Genomic DNA, 21,328 nt, shown 5'->3' with positions numbered 1-21,328 from the left:
AAATGTGTACTGTGGCCAGTATCCACTTTAGCCCTGAAAAAAATATTTTTATTTTTTTTCAGCCTATAAAGTTCGACCCATGTCTTCTGCGTCCACAAGATGTACCATTATCTTGCAAAAATACATAAGATCCAGACCAACAAAAGTCTGTCATTTTATATTTTAGCTAGCTTTTTGGGGAGTTGGTTTTGCCAAATCTCTGATAACAGCTGATATCAGGGCTAAGTGACTAGCCCCATCATTTGTAATTAACCACAGTAAATTACCACTACTAATTGGGTACTGGGGTTGGGCACGATGCAGGCAGCTGCTGGTTGTTGCTGCGACTCTGGAAGGAATTTTCCTTCTATTTTTTCGGTTTGTTTTTTAGTCTTGTGCTCAAAAGTTACACCATGCTATTTGCTGGCAACTAGAGATAAATATAGACCTGTTTCTCGGGTACAATATGCTGTGTAAGTTTGTCTATCTTGTACTCATTGTATAATGTAGGTACAGTTATTTACATGATCACCTTTAGATCCCAGGCCAAGTTCTGCTGTGTTTAGATCTTACACATTCCTGCAGTGCTCTAGTGAAATGTATACCCAGTGCGTTTAGAAATACAAAGGTGATGTCACTCAAGTCAAACATTTGTTCCTTAAATTATTTATTTAATGAATTCTTAAGCTTGTCAAAAATGGGTAAGAGAAAACTCAGGCCAAAAAACAAAAAAATGTATGTGCTATAATACAAGTTGTCCAGAGGGTGGTGCTGTAGGACAACATAATGTTTCAGAATGTTTAAGAATCTTAAACTTGCCATTTGTAAGATTGCTACAGAGACTAACTATGGACCTGTTTTAAATTGATTTGTAGGACACTGCTGGACAAGAGCGTTTCCGAACACTAACTCCAAGCTATTACAGGGGTGCTCAAGGTGTAATATTGGGTAAGACTGTATATTGCAGTGTATATACCTTTTTAATTATAAGGTAAACATTTTATTTGATTCAGATCCCTGAAACACCCACTTGAATTAGTAATTAGGCACTTTTTAATTCGCTAATACTGATGTGAAAATTTTGGGGTAAAATATGTTTGAAATTGAGCTACAAAACAGACATATTGGGGTGCTTTAGGAGTGGGACAAGAATTACAGGTAGGAGTAATCTATTTATATATTTTTTTTTTGGTACTTATGACCATTAATAAACTTAATACCATTTCCCCATATTAGTTTAGCTTTTTGGTGGGTACACGCATATTTCCCTATTTTATTTTTTCGGTACTTATGTATTATCTGGGCTCACATGTTAAATGCACCCCATTTTTTCATACCCCTACTATCCAACTACGCATGGAGTTGATTTTATATAGTGTGGCGAGCGCAGCGAGCCACCGTGCCCGAAGCGTGGCGAGCGGACGCGGTCTCATAAGAAAAACGGGAGCCCAGATATTACATAAGTACCATTTTTTCTTCTCTATGGCACATTCCACTGGTTTTATCGGCAAGAATTATCACGCCAGTCCAATTTTCACACATTTACAATTCAGCATGGGGCACGGAGTGATAAGTTGATCCACAATAAATTATTGCGTTTTGCGGGCCAATTGAGCTTTACTCTATGCAAGGTATTTAGTTGTGATAGCCAAAAAAAACTGAACTAATTTGATGCAAGACTATTTAATTGTGGCCGTTTTCACCGCTACTGAAGGTGTTTTTTGACAATGCCTTTTCATTTTTTTGTCTAGATGAGAAATCTGACCTATTTGAATGTAGTTGTTTGGGATGAGAGATCAAATAGGTGTTGCGAAAAGGATTGCAAAAAATACTATTTTAAAGGACTATAGCCTAATCTGAAAATGCAAAGAAAAAGATCACTGCGCTAAAATAGTAAATTTAATAATAAATTAATGTACATAAAATGTATTCAAAAGACAATTACATGCAATAAACATAAATAGCAAGGAAGGCAATTTGATATGCTGAGGGGAAAACCCCCAGTTGTTTTTTCTTTCTTTTTTTCTTTCTTTCTTTTTTTTTTTTGTAGTCTGCAAATGGGCGTGTCAGGGGTCAAGGAGCAGGAAAGTAATGGCTTGGATTAGAATTAAAATAAATTTAATAATAATTCAGATAATCCATTGGATCAATATAATAATGCTTTGTTCACAGTTGTAAGATGTCGAAAACACATGTGGCCCAACGCGTTTCGTCACACACGTGACTTCATCAGGGGCAATATGGACAGTAGACACTGTAAATTACAATAAACCGTAATCAATTATAAATATATAAAAAAACATTATAATGTTTACATGGTATTTTATGAAGTGAGAGTACACCACTGATGATGACTGAAAAAGGAGGCGGAGGTGAAAAAGAAAGAAAGACTAACTTTTATGCTCCCCAATTTTTTTAGGAATCCAGTTTTAAAGGAAGAACATACAAAGGGGAAAGCGGACTATGTAGGGGAGCTGATGACTATAGCATACCCTTTCATTTTCTCAAAAATTTTAATAATCCATGGGGTCCTTAGACCGAATTTGAAAAAGTCACCTGAAATAAATTTGTTTACAACCCCATGTTAGATCATATGATATGGCGATAAATTGCCCCTAGGCAATATTCAGGCGATGCGTATGTCCTCCCCCTACAAATCAAGCAGCAGTTATGTATATGGGATTGTCAGTCCCAATGTGAAAAGCAAGAAAGGAGAATAAAAACTGCGCTAATTTGAGGAACGATTTCAACAATCAAATTATAAATGGAATAAATTTAATAACATGAATTTTTATACATAAAAATGGTACAGTATTAATGAATAAAAATTAATTAAAATCACATGAAGTGTACACTTAATAACCAGTTGGAAGGTTAGATCTGTGCATATGTGGCACTTAGCGGCTCCACTTGTGTGGTGGGCCCTTGTTTCTCTGAGAGTGTCCCCGCTTTTTCTACCTATATATGGATACGTTTGACTTACTCCTCGGACAATGTTCATGGGAAGTGGAGAAATGCAGTCAAAAAAGTCACTCACATATCTGGGATGTTGTCCACTTGTTCGAATTAAGCTTTATGTGGTCCCCGTGAGTCGATGGTTGCTGCTAGGTTTCCTTTATAAGTCCCAATGGTAGTTCTTGGTCCGATGATTAGGGAGTCCCGGGTACAAAGAGGTTACCCGATTTGTAATCCAAAGTTGGAGGTAGAGTGGGGGCACTGTATCTAACGCGTTTCGCCGGGGGGCGGCGCCCAGCTTTTTCAAAAAAAGCTGGGAGCCCCCCAGCGAAACGCGTATAAAAATTATGTATAAAAATTCATGTTATTAAATTTATACCATTTATAATTTGATTGTTGAAATCGTTCCTCAAATTAGCGCAGTTTTTATTCTCCTTTCTTAGATCATATGATAAACTGGGGTACTGAAAGTAATTACAAGGTGTGTATACATACCACCAATGTATAAGTTCATAACCCAATTTAATTGTGAAAATAAACAAATCAAAAAGATCTTACAAAACCACTGGGGCACTCTACTGAGAGACCCTATACTTGGACAATATCTCCCCCGTAGACCTAATATGGTCTTTCGGAGGGCACCTAATCTAAAGTCTATTCTGGCACCTAGTAGATTAAAAACTTCAAATTCATTAAACCCCGGAGACAGCAACTTTCTGACAAAAAAACCAGGAGTCACACCCTGTAACAAGTGTATTTGTTGCAAATACATGGACAAAATACAATTCAGTCACACCATGGAAAACAACAAGAAATACTCCATTAAAGAAGCAGTCACCTGTAATTCTGACCACGTCATTTACATGATCACATGCAGCTGCAATTTGAGATATATAGGCAAAAACTATAAGACAGACCAAAATCTGTATTCAGGAACATATAAGAAATATTAAAAATAAATTCAAAGCTCACAGCTTACCAAGGCACTTCATGGAAAAACATGGTTCATTGATTGATATATATAGATATCTATATATATCAATCTCAATCTCAAATTTTTTTTTCTCTTTCCTTGTACCCAGTTTAATAGTCATGTCTGTGTTATTATTTTATCTAAAAACTCCCAATTTTCTACACTCATTTCAGTTTATGATGTCACACGAAGGGATACGTTTGTAAAGCTGGACAACTGGTTAAATGAGCTGGAGACCTATTGCACAAGGAATGACATTGTAAAAATGCTGGTTGGAAACAAGATAGACAAGGTGAGACACTGAGCACCAAAGGCGAGAGCCTGCAGTCCTCTCTATTCCAAGTGCCCAGATGTGCATTGTACAATGCTGATTTCTGTAGCAGCATGGTGCAGATTGTACACACCTTCATGTGTTCCTGGCATTAGAGCTATAGTATTACCACCTTGTGCCCAAGAAAGTTACATACCACAGGTTGCGTTGTGTGCCAATTACCATCTGAGTGAATCAGTTTCCCTTTGTGTCATAAATAATCTGAAGCCGACCTAATAGGGCTAAATGAGAAACCCAGACCTGCGCTATGCTGTGGTTGTAGGATACCACTCCTACAGAAAGCAGGTGTTTCTCCCTATAGTTATATTACACTACCTGCCATTATGTTTAAGCTCTGTAATTGTTTTAATGTGTGTATACTTGAAAGTTTGGTTTATGACCAAGGGAGTTAATTACTCGTCTAAAAAAAGCACCATGGTCCGATGTCTTTTACCACTGCACAAGCACAACAAAGTCTTCTCTATGGCTGAAATGATGCAAAAAAAAGCTGTTTATTTTCAAGAATTTGTCAATAATATAACAAACCTATTAAATGTAAGTCCGTATTATTAGCACAAAGCACTAAACATTCATGGTGGGTAGAGAAAAGATTGTATGGCCTGAGTTTGTTTACATCTGTACTGCTTCTGCTACCGTTCTCTATCTTTAACACTGACATCTATTTACTGTCAATCACTAGAGTGTAATACTGTACATGTTGTTTGCCATATTACTGGTTTATAGGCATTTTGTAGGGACTGTAGTAGAACTTGCATTAAAAAAATATATATATCTTTTGAAAGGATTATTGCAAAAGAGAAGGGTGCCAATATGAGGAAGTATGAATCTGTACTTTGAGTTGCTACATTTACCTGTACAAATATATTCTCAATCAATTTGTGCGCTCTGTTTTCCAGATGTTGATCAGTAGAACTAAGCTATGATTAGTACTCCTCTAATAGAAGAGGGCATCATTATATATTGTGTATTGCCTCAATTGCAGAATTTTATCTACTGATGTAATTAGCATGTAATATTTTATTTTTGGATATTCTGAGTAAAGGAATTAGAAAGTAAAACAAAGGAAGATGGGGGGGGGGGGGTTATTTTGAATTCATGGTTTCATAAAATGTCGTCTTACAGGAAAACAGAGAAGTGGACAGGAATGAAGGTCTCCGGTTTGCACGGAAGCATTCAATGTTGTTTATAGGTATGTAGATTTGTTTACCTATTAGAAGTAATTATTGAAATAACTGTTTATTGTGTTGCATTGGTTACTACAATATAGGGTTCACTCTAGGATTTTTTTAGGGCAGGATGCTGACCACCAGGTAGGGCACTTTTTTCAATCAGGAGGGCACATTCCATATATGAAATTTACATTAGAAACAAAAAAATCCATATATAAAAGATTGCACACTGCACTAGGATTATGCCCATTAAACATAGTCCTACTCTGCTATGCCCATTACGTATTCTGGCGTAATGACAGTTACACATTACGGCACACACTGTAATGCCTCTTACACATTATACCACACACCATAATGCCCATTATACGTGATGACATACACCGTAATACCCATTACACGTGATGGCACACACTCCAATTTCTCAGCGGCATGTCAGCGTGGTGGGAAGCAGCGTAAGGGCACACGGTGCCACACACAAAAAAGGGGAGGGTGCATTTTGAGGTTTTAAAAATGGGCAGGATGTGCGGCACCCTGCAAGAGAAACAATAACTATATATATTGCCACATTATCTATCAATCAAGTTTGTTTTACCTCCTATTGCACCTCTTTTCCTGATTTGGCTTTCCAGCTAATTTATGATTGTTTCTGTGGAAGTTTGCCCATTTATAGCCACTGTATGTTTGTGGTTTGGTTATGGTATAGCGATCGACACTGTCTAGATCAGGCATGTCCAAACTATGGCCCTCCAGCTGTTTTGAAACTACAAGTCCCATCATGCCTTGCCATAGTTTTGCTTTTAGGGAATGCTAAAACTATGGCAAGGCATGCTGGGATGTGTAGTTTCACAACAGCTGGAGGGCCATAGTTTGGATATGCCTGGTCTAGATTGACAATGTTTATAATCGACCACCATCGAACCTATTTCTACGCCTAAGGTAGACCGTAACGGAAGTTAGACGCAAACGTTAGATCGGAAGAAACAAGGAAATCTCTAAGCTGGGTACACTATTATTATCTTACTCCTATGTCCACTTGCATGATAAAGTATGAACTAAGTCGACCTGTGACATTCGGCACCAGAAAAAGTAAAAAACTCATGTTGAGCGAACGCTTGCATGGAATTTCTGCTACTGTCCTAGAAGCTGTGGACTATCTTTAGGCATCAAACTAGATGGGCTCAACTAAGCGTGGTTGACCTAGACATCCTAGATCTGTTGACCAGATACAGGTGGTTTTACATTAGTATCTAAACTGCTGAAGAGTAAATCTGATGGTTTGGAGGTCAAAAAGAATGGCAAGAGCGCCTTTAATAAGTTCCCCCTTTATACATTCCACATGTATAATAAACAAGTTCCACAGCCCTCTACATTGTGACATCTACTCCCCTACATTTACTTATTTCCTTAATGTCCCTTTTTTTCTATTCTGTATACGGTTTTGGATCTTTATTAGATCATCCTTCCTGCTTTACTTGACCACATCTTAAGCAAATTACATCTGGTATTAATTGTGTATTGAATCAATGAGGCTTATCTGGCATTGGTGCCAACGGTTCCTCTGAGACAGTGTTTGTGTAATCTCCCATAATGGCTCTGACGGTGCTGTAACCTCACCTGTTCCAGCAGTGGAATCCTTCCCTGAGCAGTATATCATAGCTTTTGCCCTTAAGCTATTATGGACATTTTGTAAGATGAATTAGGGCCGGTTCCTTCACTCCATGATTCACTCCAATCGTGTTTTCTTCATTATATGTACAGTAGGTGTGACTTACTTTTAATATGTTGTAGTAGGTTGGATTGAATTGAGCTCTCAAGGTATTTTCATTGAAAATCTCTACATCCTGAACATCCTTGTTTCATATAGTGAACAGTAACAATACTTACTGTGTATTATGTATTCTAAACCAGTGAATGCAAATTGTTTGATAAATATTTTGGTCCACACCCGTGTTCCCGATCAGACAGTAGAGCGTCGATAAGATCATAATGGTAATCCTGTACACATTGACATAGCATTTTTACAGTGCTAACACTGATCTCTTTTATATATTTGGCTACATCTGTCACTCAAAGTGTGTGAGTGTGTCTATAACGCTGGGTGGAGCCTCTGACTCACATGACTGACGCACATGACAGAGAACCAGCCCAGTGACCCCACAGTGCCAGACACCCTTTGCCTCCCCATGTTGCCCAGGAACCTACTCCACAGCCACCAGGTGAGCGCCCCCTCTCCCGCGATTCACGCCCCCGCCACCCCCCTCCCGCGGTTCGCGGCAACCCCGCGACCTCCCGCGATTCGCAGCAAAACACAACACACACCCCCGCTTGCCCCCCCTCCTGCGTTTCGCGGCACCCCTCCCGCGATTCGCGCCACCCCCTCTCCCGTGGTTCGCGGCACCCCCCATCCCCCCGTGACACCCCTCCCGCGATTCGCGGCAAAACACCCCTCCCGCGCCTCCCCTCCTGTGATTCGCAGCCCCCCCCTCCCGCGATTTGCGGACACCCCCCACCTTCCCTCCTCCCCCCGCGATTCACGGCAACCCCAGGTTTAAATGGCACATGCACAACACTGACATGGCTATGGTCGACAATGAAAAAGGTTGACATGAGTTTTTGAGGATTTATTTTTCAATTTTTGAATGTTTTCATAGTCATTCTCATGTGTCGACATGGACACCAATGAAGTGCCACACTTATGTCAACATTTACATGTGTTGTTTTTTTTCTTGTGGCGATTCGTGGCAGCCCCCCCCCCCTCCTGCAACCCTCCTCCCGCGATTTGCGGCGACCCCCCCTCCCGCGATTCGATGCGCGCACACACACACACACACACACACACCCCCCCGCGGCACTCCCACGATTCACGGCACCCTCCCACGATTCACGGCACCCCCCGCGACCTCCCGCGATTCGCAGCAAAACACAACACACACCCCCGCTTGCCCCCCCTCCTGCGATTCGCGGCACCCCTCCCGCGATTCGCGCCACCCCCTCTCCCGTGGTTCGCGGCACCCCCCATCCCCCCGTGACACCCCTCCCGCGATTCGCGGCAAAACACCCCTCCCGCGCCTCCCCTCCTGTGATTCGCAGCCCCCCCTCCCGCGATTTGCGGACATCCCCCACCTTCCCTCCTCCCCCCGCGATTCACGGCAACCCCAGGTTTAAATGGCACATGCACAACACTGACATGGCTATGGTCGACAATGAAAAAGGTTGACATGAGTTTTTGCGGATTTATTTTTCAATTTTTGAATGTTTTCATAGTCATTCTCATGTGTCGACATGGACACCAATGAAGTGCCACACTTATGTCAACATTTACATGTGTTGGTTTTTTTCTTGTGGCGATTCGCGGCAGCCCCCCCCCCCCACGACCCCCCTCCTGCGACCCCCCTCCCGCGATTTGCGGTGACCCCCCTCCCGCGATTCGATGCGCGCGCACACACACCCACCCACCCCCCGCGGCACTCCCACGATTCACGGCACCCCCCGTGACCCTCCCTCCCACGATTCGCGGCAAACCACCCCCGAGACACCCCCTCCAGCGATTCGCTGAAAACCCCCGCGCCCCCCCTCCCGCGATTCGCGGCACCCACACCCCACGACCCCCCCCCTCCCGCGATTCACAGCAACCCCAGGATTAAATGGCACAAGCAAAACACTGACATGGCTATGGTCGACAATGAAAAAGGTTGACATGAGTTTTTGAAGATTTATTTTTCATTTTTGGAATTTTTTCATATTCATTCTCATGTGTCAACATGGACACCAATGAAGTGCCACACTTGTGTCAACATTAACACGTGTTGACCTTTCTGTGTTTATTTTTTCTTGTGGCGATTTGCGCCCCCTCCCGCGATTCGCGGCACCCCCACCCACCCAGTGACCCCCCCCTCCAGCAATTCGCGCAACCTCCCACGATTCGCGGCAACTCCCGCGATTCGCGGCAACCCACCGCGCCCCCCCTCCTGCAATACCCATCTTTCATACAATTCTCATATACAAACATTCACAAATTAAGGGGGCGCAGCCCCTTACGACGGTGCAAAGAGCGCCCATAGGGCGCGATGAATCACCTAGTACTGTAATATTCTGAATCGGTCATTGTCCGCTTACTAAATCTCAGTGATTAGTACATCACTGTGGCTGAGCCACATGGAAAGAAAGGGTAAACAACTGTTGCAGATTCTACCATGCAGGGCTCTAATCATCTTCTGATCAATTTTCTAGAAGGTTTAATAATTTTCCAAGTCATTTCTATAGTTGTGTTTTTTTTTTAGCGTGGTAGGAGCAGTGGTCAGCGTACAGTTGACTTGCCAGTTAATATTGCCCCAGCCACAACGAAACACCTTTTCATACTTTTCCAGAGTTCAAACTCTTCGCTTTGAGTCCAGTACCCACTTTTCATGGTTTTATAATTCATGCCAAAATGTGTTCCTTGCTGTGCCAAGAATCACAAGGCTGACCCTTAGAAACTGTAGTAGTAAATTTTAATATCATCTAATGTGTTTTCTTTTGATTATTGAAAGCAGCTCCGTAGGATTCGGAAACCTGTCATTGCCTTTCACTTAAGTAAAGATTTAGTAAGAAGTCAGCATGACACCTGGTAAAATGTATGAAATCTGAAGATTTACACCTGATCGGTTACTGGTGATTTCAGAGTGTACATGCAATTATATATATTTTTTTTTTTACCAGTTAGTGAATCTCGTTTATATTCAGTTATATTGAACTTACCATTTCTTATTTTTCAGTGTAAATTTTGTGTGTCCTTACATTACGAATGTATCATTTTAAGTGTGCGTGCTGCTTGTTAACCCCTTGATAAACCCAATGATTGATTTATTGGAAGCCATATACATCTGAGGATGCAGTGTTATTAACTCTCCCCCAATCCATTTTGCGATAATGGAATACATTGCCTTTATGTATCAATTATCGTGTGCAGGGACAGAGCAGGTGAGCAAGCTCTGTCCCTGACAATGCACTCTTCAGCCTTATTGATATACTTTATGATCTAAAATATCCGACTGAGCTGTGCATGCGCCGCCATTGCTACTGCCTGATCCCCACTGTTGCGACTACCACCCAACCCCGATCTGTGACCCTACCCCAACATTGTTTATATATAATTTTTAATTTGGTACTTATATGTTAGTTGGGCACCCACTAAGCCATTTGCTTAGTGGGCTATTCTGCGTAAGGAAATTGCATCGCATGTCCACATTTAGTGTCACACTATGCGTGCGGTGCGATGCGATGCTATATCACTAATGGGGTTTTTTGCCGGTCTTATTTTTCCCGCTATTATCGCATCGCGTTGTTCCTCACACATTTTATGACACAAAAATGTGTAATGCGATGCAATATTACTAAATAATTGATTCCCTCCTATTGTAAGTACCCCCCCTATTATCCATACCACCCCATACTAAACCCCCAGTATCCACACCAACCCATAGCGTTGCAAGCGCAGCATTGCCCCACTATCCACGCCAACCCGAAGCATGGCGAGTGGCGGCGGAACGCGTCCTCCCGACCTTTTCATACCCCACTATCCACATCGGCGTGGAGTTGACTTTATATAGTGTGGCGAGGGGACGCAGAAAACATGTTAAGTTATCTGCTGCCCCTTGCGGGGCGTGCTGCGCTCGCCACGCTTCGGGCTCGGTGGCTCGCTGCGCTCACCATACTATATAAAATCAACTCCACGCCGACGTGGATAGTGGTGGTATGAAAAGGTCAGAAGGCCGCGTTCCACCACCCCTCGCGGGGCTCGCCACGCTTCGGGATGGTGTGAATAGTGGTGTGGTTTTAGGAACACATTCACAGCATCCATACAATACATCTGAGAGAGTAATGTGGACACATGTTAACGTTCAACTGTAAATTTAGTGATAAATAATGAAGATAATGAATAAGGAATAAATACAAGAATCCTAAAAACATCAATAATATCAGGAACAATAAACATAAATAATATCCGGAACAATATAATTAAAAAGAGTCACTAAGTGGGCACTGCACTGCCCTTTGGCAGGAGGCTTAGTGCATACAAAATGCTCTCAAAAGGCTTGTCTTTAGCAACACTTTTCCTCCACATAAACTCCTTAAGTTAGGAGGTCAAATGCTGCCTTGAAGTGCCACTGTGGTTTTTGTTCCTCCACTTGGCGCCCCCCCCACATCCGTTCTATGTTCTGGGTATGTACCCCAGATTCTGGGTCCACAAAATTGTACTTATGGTTTACCCTAGCATGTTCGTAGCCGGCCGCTTCCAATTCATCACTCTTATAGGCCCTCCAGCAGTCACTAAAAATTATAGGTACTGGGGCAACATGCGCTGTAATGGCAGCCATAAGTGTTGTGGCATCCCTCCTGTCGACGGCAGTGAGGAAGCAGGCCCCCATCTCCCTGCAGATGGCACCACCCACTGCTGTGGCAACATCCTCCCCACGGAATACTTGCGCTTGGAGAACAGGGTCTCGTTGACCTCCACAAGTCCCGGTCCTTCAATCTGTGTCTGGGGCTGGGAAAGCAGATCATAGGTGCAAGCCTCCCTCATCAGTGCATTATACTGCACCATTGTGGCAATGCACATCCCCAACTCCCTTTCACAGTAGGCCACACTGGTGAGTTCCTGTGCCCACGAGTACACAAAGCATATCCGCTTCAGAAATGGCAGACTGCAACCAGGGTACCAGAGCCCTGCTCCCACTGTCACCTTTCGGCGACAGGCCTTGATATGGCACTTCCACTGACCTTCTCTGACCGACCGCTTCATGGGGTGGCGATTTGCGCACATTTGCATCACCGGCAACAAATTTTGATGCTGCAAAAACGCCAACGCCACCTCCTCTGATGTCGGCAGACTGAAGAGTGACATCTGCTGAACTGTTGCCATGCTGCTGTCACCAGTAAACGCAGAAACACTGGGAGCACTCTGGGTAGCCTCCATGACTGACACTGTTTTACCTCAGAGTGAGGGACCAGGAGCACTTACGCAACTTCTGACTGACTACACTATTTACTTAGCTTAAGTGTATTCACAAAACATAGTTACGCTACTTTAAGTACTGGGATCGCATCACGTCGCACTAAAACGGGACATGCAATGTGATTTCCTTCCACAAGCGTACGTAGGTAAATTGGGCGCCCAACTAACATACTGTAAGTACCTTGTATATTATTATTTATTTTTTTAGTACATTTGGCCACATCCTATTTCTAATACATAAGTAAATAAAAAATAAATAAAAAGGAAAGACCAAAACATAGGGAAGGAATTACACCATGTAGAAATAAACATGGGCTGGAGGTAGAAGTCAAGGGGGCTGGATAAATAGGAATCGGTGCATAGTGATTTTCGATGACATGTACTTTAGGTCCACAGGTTCAAGAACAGCACACATCTGGCTTTGGAAATCTAGAACTCCTACTGCGCCCACATTACATCCCACTCTCTACCCGGCGTCTAGCAGCTCCACAAGTTCTAAACACCCACTTACACCCTAGTTAATACCAGGCAATGCCGATCTTGGAGGGGGTGCTGGCATCAGCAAGTGTATACATACTTGCCGATCCCTGCTCAAAAGGGATTGACGACAGGGGAGCGACGGCCATGCTGCAGCATAGCTGTCATTAATGAGGACATCCCTTGCCTGACCATGCAAGATGAGGGTCATTACTGATGCGCGGCAGCGTGTATTGTTAATGATATTAAGTGCGCACACTAGGTGATATTTGAACACTATCGCTCAGAAAGCTCTAATACGTATAGGGCTTGCTTAATATAGAAGCTAATACAGTTAGTTGTACAGATTCCTAAAAATCCTGTGGCATGGCCCAGACAACGCATGTGTATCGAGGGGGGGGGAGGGTAATGTCTGTGTCTGAAGTTGCAGTTTGGTGGCATGTGCAAGTGGACAACAGGGAGTGGGACCTGGCTTGCGGGGCGCCCTTGCCCCATGCTGGCCTCTTCTGTGCAACCTGCCACTGGGAGTTATTTTGCAACACTTCTGAAAATGACCACTCCTGTTGAGTTAGGCCCATAATCTGGCAGCAGTTAGCAGGTGGAGCCCTTCCGGGTCTGTATTTATCTGATAATCTGCTGTAAAGGCTATGCAGCACTGATCTCCTTACTCTTGGATCTTTTGGGCAGTTTTTGTAGTTGCTCTTTAAATATTGATATTTGTTTTTTCAGAGTCCAGTGCGAAGACCAGAGATGGGGTTCAGTGTGCCTTTGAAGAACTTGTTGAAAAGATTATACAAACTCCTGGACTATGGGAAAGCGAGTCTCACAACAGAGGCGTTCGGTTGTCTGATGAGGAAGGTGGCAGAGGAGGAACTTGCGGAGGATATTGTTCCATGCTATAAAACAGTTGTTGTACCCTCCTCCTCCTATTTAATCATATAGTGATACAAGTTTTCTGTAGATACGTCATTTACAGTAAACATAGGGACCTTTCTAGTTTGCACACATTTGTTTGTATCATGAGACTTATATTTGTAGAACACTGTGCAACAGATTTGCAGTCAGAAAAGTTAAGCGCATGAAACTGACTTTTTACCAGTTGTGTGAGCAGAACTGCATTAGCAAGTGCATTGGCTACAATGTCATTTGTACATGTACTTTTAAACACTTATATTACAGCACTACTCTAAACTATGAATGCTCAATCCTATTTGCCCACCCGACTTCTTTCCTTGCTCATAACTATCAGATGTCTTTTTATCACGTTGCCAAGAAAATGCAATTTCCTCTTATAGCTAATAACCACCAGTATACATATATGTTTGTAAGTAGCATATGACTTCCCCGAGAACTCCTCCGCTCTCCGCACGTCTCCTGATTGTGTGTTTATAGTTCATGGAGGCGTCCTACTTCAGTTTACAGCACTTGTTTCCTGTCAGATTCTTAAAGGTTAGTGGCATTTTCATGTTACTGTAGCGCAGAAGGGAATGATGTCTTCCCAATGTAGTGACAAGTCCTCTGTTTTTTTTTTCTACTCCTCGTTATGTGTGGTTTACAGTCCATTACAATAAAGGTAGCTCCAAAGTTATGTAGTACTTTATATCTAAAACCAGTTCTGAGGCCTGTTACTCTGCAATGTTGTTCAAATGGAAATAATTTCACCAATAAGTATATTTATGATGGGTAAAGCTAAAAATCCATGAATATTGTATTAAAAAAAATCATTGCTGATGGTTTTTTAATCATGAATTCATGGCGTTTTTTTTATTATTAATTGCATCAACCGCTTTACCCTTCTCCCTCACTTTTTGGGGTAAAATAACAAAGTTCCAAAACAAAGACGGGTGGGGGGGTTGTAAGTGCTTGGTTGATCATTCCCATAATGCACTTTACTCTTGATTATGTAGAGCATGGGTCTTCAACCTGTGGCCCTCCAGATGTTGAGAAACTACATGTTCCAACATGCATTGCCACATTTTTTCCTATAAGAGCATGCCAAAACTGTCAGGGCATGCTGGGAAATGTAGTTCCACAACATCTGGAGGGCCACAGGTTGAAGACCTGTGATGTAGAGCATCCACATCTGCTGTGCATGGAGGAGAGAGTATGGATTTGGACCCATTGGGTCCCGAAACGGGGTGATAAAGGTTTGTAGACTTTAGCATGGTTAACCTGTAATTCCAATAGTCACTCCATACGGCCTGTTTAAAATGTTTCTTGCAACAAATTCCTAATCCACCTACAAATGCCTTCAGCCTGCTAAGAATCTTATTCCCTTTATGGAAAGCACGTTCTATCGTATCTGCAGATATGAATAAAGCTGATCTTACCATTCAGTCCTGTATGTGTAAGTTATTGCAAAAAGTAAACCAGCCTATTTTCATATGGCTTCTGAGGTAGTTTGTGGCATATTGCTAATTTGTATATAAAAATTAAGTCTTTTTACCCAAGTTAATAATTAAATACAAACGTGGATGTGCTTCATAAGCAATGGGTGCTTATATCCCCTGGAGTGTTGTGTGTGTGCTTTTTTTTTTACAAGTTTAAGTGTGCTGTGTATTGTCAACTTAAGTCTAGCTAGGTGTACGTGCTACTCGTTCCTATTCCTGGCTGTAAGCACAAAGCAAGAGGGGAAAAGCACCTTTACTGCGCTTGCATTGGAGTTCACTAGTCACTGCTGACTGAGTAACATGGTGGCCATCAAAAAATTATTTGAATTCTTTACGTAAGATGTTCCTCTTCATTAAATGCATTATAAACGAATATTCTGGAGATGTATGTCAACGTGATCATCCGTCTTGGGGTTTTTGTTTTCCAATCAAGCACCATGTTTTATGTAAGGCTACCACAGAAAAAGGAATAATTTAATGGACCAACGCAGCCATTTACTCTCTGAAGCAGAAAAAAAAATATTAATTTTCATATAATGTATTTTCTCCAATAGCTGTAAAAAGTGTACTGTTTTTACACTGTGGATAATTGCACAGATTTTTAACTTTGCATGTAAACTCTTTGCATGTTGCCATATAATTTACATTACATCTTATTCTGTTTGAACAAAAAAAATAAAAGTTTGTAAAATAAAGTAATAATCCAAGATTGCTGATAGAGAAGACTCCTCCTTTAATGTGTCCTGTGGATTGTTCATCTTCAGATACTAGAGGCAGACATATTGTGGGCTGATTCCTCAGCCTGTACATTTACTAGTGCGTGCAGTATGAATATGGCTGCCCTCATAGATTGCAGGTGACCGGTGCACTTTTATTGGTTCTTGTGTAGTTTCACAGCGCCAGCATGGCGCGGTGCTACTTCCGGGTTGGGTACGCTCGCCAAACTATCTAAAATAAAGTAACTTAACTCCATGCCAACGTGGATAGTTCATACCCCCACTATCCACGTTGGGATGGAGTTGATTTTAGATATCGTGGCGAGCGTAGCGAGCCACCTAGCCCGCTGCGTGGGCGAGCGAAGCGAGCCCCGCAAGGGGACTCAGGTGCACTGTGAAACTACACAAGTACCCTTTTATTTGTTTAAGATATGAAAGGGAAATACTCTGTTTCTCAAAACTCATTCAGATGTAGCCAGCTGCATTTTTGCCAACCACACATTGGGTCATCTTTTAATAAAATGTTGTGTAATGAGCACAAAAGTGCTATGAATGAGGAATCGGATATAAACTCCATTTTCCCTTGATTGCTGGTGATGTGACCACCAGTAAGGCAGTGGATTCTTAGATTGCAGTAATCCTCCAGGGTAAAACCTACTACTGTTCGAACATGCTCTTCTCATGAAGTACAGGTGTTGAGTTGGTGATGGACCTTAGGTGGGCCTCCAGCCACTGCACTAAGCAGTTACCTGCTTTTGTGGGTAGATTTGTTGTTTCAAATCCCTTCTCATGTGTTCTTTGCTGGGATGTCTTTCTTTGATTAAACACATTTGTGTTTTTACAAGGATTATGGGTTATGTTCCGCCATTGTGACATAAAGCAGGAGCCCCAATATGGTGCCTGAAGAGGGTCAAGTTGTTTATTGCTAGGTTATTTTAATACTTCATAAAACCAGTGCTGACATTACATGCTATACCTGCAATGTGTGTCATTTGGCTATTTCTACAGCTATTCCCCTTTCCTCCTTGACTAACTGCGGTGTGTTATCAGAACCACATGCTATCCCTGGCTTGATGGCTGGATTACATTTGAGAGCTTTTTTGGACAGTTCTGTGTATATAACTCTGAATGACACCATAACCTGCAGAAAAGAAATACTGCATCCTAAAAGTTCTGAAATTAAAACCATATTTGTTCCCAATAACCTTGTTATGAAAATGATAACGAGGAGTACCTCTTGGCTTTAAGACTTGATAAAAGCATTTGTATAAAGTGAAGGCAATAAACTGCATTTATAAATCAGAATAAGGACTTGTGCCCAATAATATTTCAGCAACAAATGTGTGTTCGAGAGCATAAAATTAGCTAACCGCTACAATCTCCAGGTTTGTGCATTTACAGTAGCTTGTACTTTAGATTAAAAATCACCATTACAGTGTGTATGATACCGAGGGCCCAATTCAGCCCCATATGCAGGGCTGCAAATTCACAGCACAGTATGCGGTGCGCATGCACAGGGTACCTTCGCTGGCTACTCGCAAGGTGATTAACAGGCGCTGGATGTTTTAGAGTGTAACACCGGCATTTTCCAGGAGGGGCCAAGAAAATACAGGCATTCCCTGGCCATTGGGAGGAATAGCCCTTCTCCCCATGGCCTTCGCAGCGCCGAGTGAATCTAGACTTACCCCTGCGAGCATGGGGGGAAATCATTGAATGGTTTACCCCCAACTCTCTATTAACATACTTTTTCTTGCAACTGTACATGTATGTTAACAATTTTGGAATTGCCTGGATTTCTGCATAAATTTGGTCATATAATGTGTTCTGATTATTACAATAGACAGTCTACTTTAATAATACCACACAAACCATTATATGTTCTTGTGTTTTTATTGAACACACCATGTAAACATTCACAATGCAGGGTGGACAAAGTATTATTGTTATTATTATTATTATTATATTTTTTATTTATAAGGCGCCACAAGTGTTTCGCAGCACCATACAAAGGAACAATACAGGGAGACAAAACTTGGCATAACATTGAATAAATAACAAAAATAGAGTCCAAATAAAGAGCGCCACAGTTCAATACACATTACAGCTTAAATATAAGTAGTGAGGACTCAATAAACATACAACTAGAGGCTTGATGCCAATGATGGAGATGAGTATGCAGACGAAGATGGTCACTGAGTGTTTGAGTATAGGAGAGCTGTGAGTGAAATGTGAAGAGAAGAGGGCTTTGATATCAGGAGGGAAGAGGGCCCTGCTCGGAGGAGCTTACAATCTAGTAGGAAGGGGAGACAGACATATTGCAAGAGGTGCAAGCAAGTGGGTGGTGGCTAGATAGCGGGATATAAACAGGCAAGGGGTCGGAGAACCAGCTAGTTCACGCAGTGGAAGGGTAAGCTTTGATGAAAAGGTGAGTTTTCAGTGCCCATTTGAAGCTTTGCAAGGTCGGGTAGAGTCTAATGGAGCGAGGGAGTACATTCCACTGAAGGGGTGCAGCACGGGCAAAGTCCTGTACTCTAGCATGGGAAGCGGTGATCAGGGTGGAGGAGAGACGACAGTCATCAGCCGACCATAGAGGGCGGGAGGGTGTATGAATGTATGTGAACCCCCTTGGCCCTTGATGGCTAACCTTGACACTCCAGCTGTTGAACTACACATCCCAGCATGCTCTGCATCAGATTTAGCATGGCCAAATAGCAAAACTGAAGCAGAGCATGCTGGGATGTGTAGTTAAACAACATCTGGAGTGTCGAGGTTAGCCATCAAGGCCCTAGCCTAATGACTTCTCCAATAGCTAATGGAGTCAGGAGTCAGCCAACCTGGATTCCAATCAATGAGACAAGAATGGAGGTGTTGGTTAAAGCTACCCTGCCCTATAAAAAAACACCAGTTTTGAGTTTGCTATTCTCCAGAAGCATTGCCTGATGTGAACCCTGCCTCAAACAAAAGAGCTCTCTGAAGACCTACGATTATGAATTTGTTGATTTGCATAAAGATGGAAAGGGTTACAAAAGTCCACGGTAAGACAAATTGTCTATAAATAGAGAAAAATCAGCACTGTTACTACTCTCCCTACAAGTGGCTGTCCTGTACAGGTGACTGCAAGAGCACAGAGCAGAATGCTCAATGAGGTGAAGAAGAATCCTAGAGTGTCCACTAAAGACTTGCAGAAATCTCTGGCACATGCTAACATCTCTGACAAATCTATGATACGTAAAACACTAAAGAAGAATGGAGTTCATGGGAGGACACCACAGAGGAAGCCACTGCTGTCCACAAAAAATATTGCTACATGTTTGCAAAAGAGCACCTGGATGTTTCACAGCACTAAGGGCAGAATATTCTGAGTACGGGTGAAACCAAAGTTGAGTTGTTTGAAAAGAACACACAACACTTTGGGGGAAAAAAGGCACAGTACACCAACAACAAAACCTCATTCCAACTGGGAAGTATGGTGGAGGGAGCATCATGGTTTGGGGCTGCTTTGCTGCCTCAGTGCCTGGACATATTGCTATCCAACGGAAAAATAAATTCCCAAGTTTATTAAGACATTTTGCAGGAAAACTTCAGGCCATCTGTCCAGCAATTGAAGCTCAACAAAAGATGGATGATGCGACAGGACAACGACCCAAAGCACAGAAATAGATCAACAACAGAATGGCTTCAACAGAAAATATACCTTCTGGAGTGACCGAGTTCTCACCTCAACCCAATTGAGATGCTGTGGCATGATCTCAAGAGAACAATTCACACCAGACATTGCAAGACTATTGCTGAACTGAAACTGATTTGTAAAGAGGACTGGTCCAAAATTACTCCTGACCTTTGTGCAGGTCTGATATGCAACTATAGGAAATGTTTGGTTGAGGTTATTGCTGCCAAAGGAGGTTCAACCAGTTATTAAATCCAAGGGTTTACATACTTTGTCCACACTGTGAATGTTAACATGGTGTGTTCAATAAAAACATATGGGATGCAGTTCAAATCCCGGTGGTCAGAATCCCGGCGTTCAAAATCCCGATGCCAAAATCCCGACACTTTCTCCCTCCGTGGGTGTCCACAACACCCATAGAGGGAGAATAAATTAGTGTGCCGAGCATAGTGAGGCATCGGGCCTGCAGGGGGGGCGACCCACGGGTTATTCCAATGGGTTCAAATACTTTTTTTTGCAACTGCACCCCAAGTGGGGTATCCAATTAGCTGCAGTAATTTTTTTCAATAATGGTCATTTTTTCAACTATCTAATTATAAGCTGTTATTATATGCCAAAATAGTATTTGCTATTGTACCATAACAAATGGGATCCAGGATAAATTCTCCATCTTATGTATTTTTGTTGCTATGATGGCTGCTTATTGCAAATTATGCTTTGGGTGCCTGTGGTTTCATTGGATAGCCACTGTTATTAACTGCTGTTAATAGGATACCTCTGCCGTAGCTTTGCTCCAACTATACCAAGCACAAGACAACTGGGGATGTAAGCTTATAAACTGTTGATCACAAAACCCTTGTTCAAGGATTGAATTTGAGAAAGGAGCAATTGTTGACTTGGCTCTTAGAAAATGCAGCTCCAAGTTTATACAAATAAACTACTATGGTTTAACTGATTTCTAGTTCACTGTTTGCAGTTTACTTGGAACTATAGCAGTGGACCATGGGAGTCACAGTAGAGCCATCTGGTGTAAATATCAGCAATAAACAAAGAAAATGCAGTGGAGGTATGTCTGCGCCAAGCTTGACTGCAGCAACATATCACACCCAGGGATACCAACCCTATTGCCAAACACCCACATACACAAATGGTGGACACTGTTGCGCTGTCTTTCTACTGAAGGATATATAATTCACTCCTCTTTTGTAGTGATGTTCCTTCACGGGTACCAGCTCATATGTATATAATGAAGAAATAAGAGATGACAAGGGGATTTGATGAATATTGGATCAATATAGTTGATCTGAACAACTCATATAAGATCCCTTCTTACTGACCTGTATTACAGGCCCTATGTGCCCGTAAAGGTATCTTTGTATACACCAATCTCTCAACAGAATAGCTTTATGACACCAACGGTTCCAACATGGCCCCTCAAAAGTGTATGCTCACCTCAGGAGAGTGCCGTATTTTCATCAAAAGGTATCTTTAATCCTAAAACGCCAGTGGGATATCAGTCCAGACTCAGTCTTTGATGGTGAAAACAGATGAGTTTATTCATGCCAAAGTCCATCCACCATCAAAGACTGAGTCTAGACTGATATCCCACTGGTGTTTTAGGATTAAAGATACATTTTGATTAAAATAGGGCACTCTGCTGAGGTGTGCATACAC

At 42.3% G+C, this 21,328-nt stretch overlaps 1 protein-coding gene across 1 annotated transcript in view; it reads left to right on the top strand.

The window, feature by feature from the left end:
* RAB18 (RAB18, member RAS oncogene family) overlaps positions 1-15,982 on the top strand; it is a 61,492-nt gene extending 45,510 nt beyond the window's left edge. Inside the window, exons 4-7 of the mRNA XM_083188914.1 lie at positions 855-927; positions 4,081-4,199; positions 5,361-5,427; positions 13,611-15,982. Coding sequence (XP_083045040.1) covers positions 855-927; positions 4,081-4,199; positions 5,361-5,427; positions 13,611-13,783 — 432 coding nt within the window. The 3' untranslated portion in view covers positions 13,784-15,982. The remainder of the gene's footprint in view (positions 1-854; positions 928-4,080; positions 4,200-5,360; positions 5,428-13,610) is intronic.
* Positions 15,983-21,328: the final 5,346 nt, after the last annotated feature.

Source organism: Crinia signifera, chromosome 5 (assembly GCF_055691185.1).
Source record: "Crinia signifera chromosome 5, ASM5569118v1, whole genome shotgun sequence".
Taxonomy (NCBI): domain Eukaryota; kingdom Metazoa; phylum Chordata; class Amphibia; order Anura; family Myobatrachidae; genus Crinia; species Crinia signifera.
Note: the sequence above shows the minus strand (reverse complement) of the source record. Positions and strands in the feature narration are given on the sequence as shown.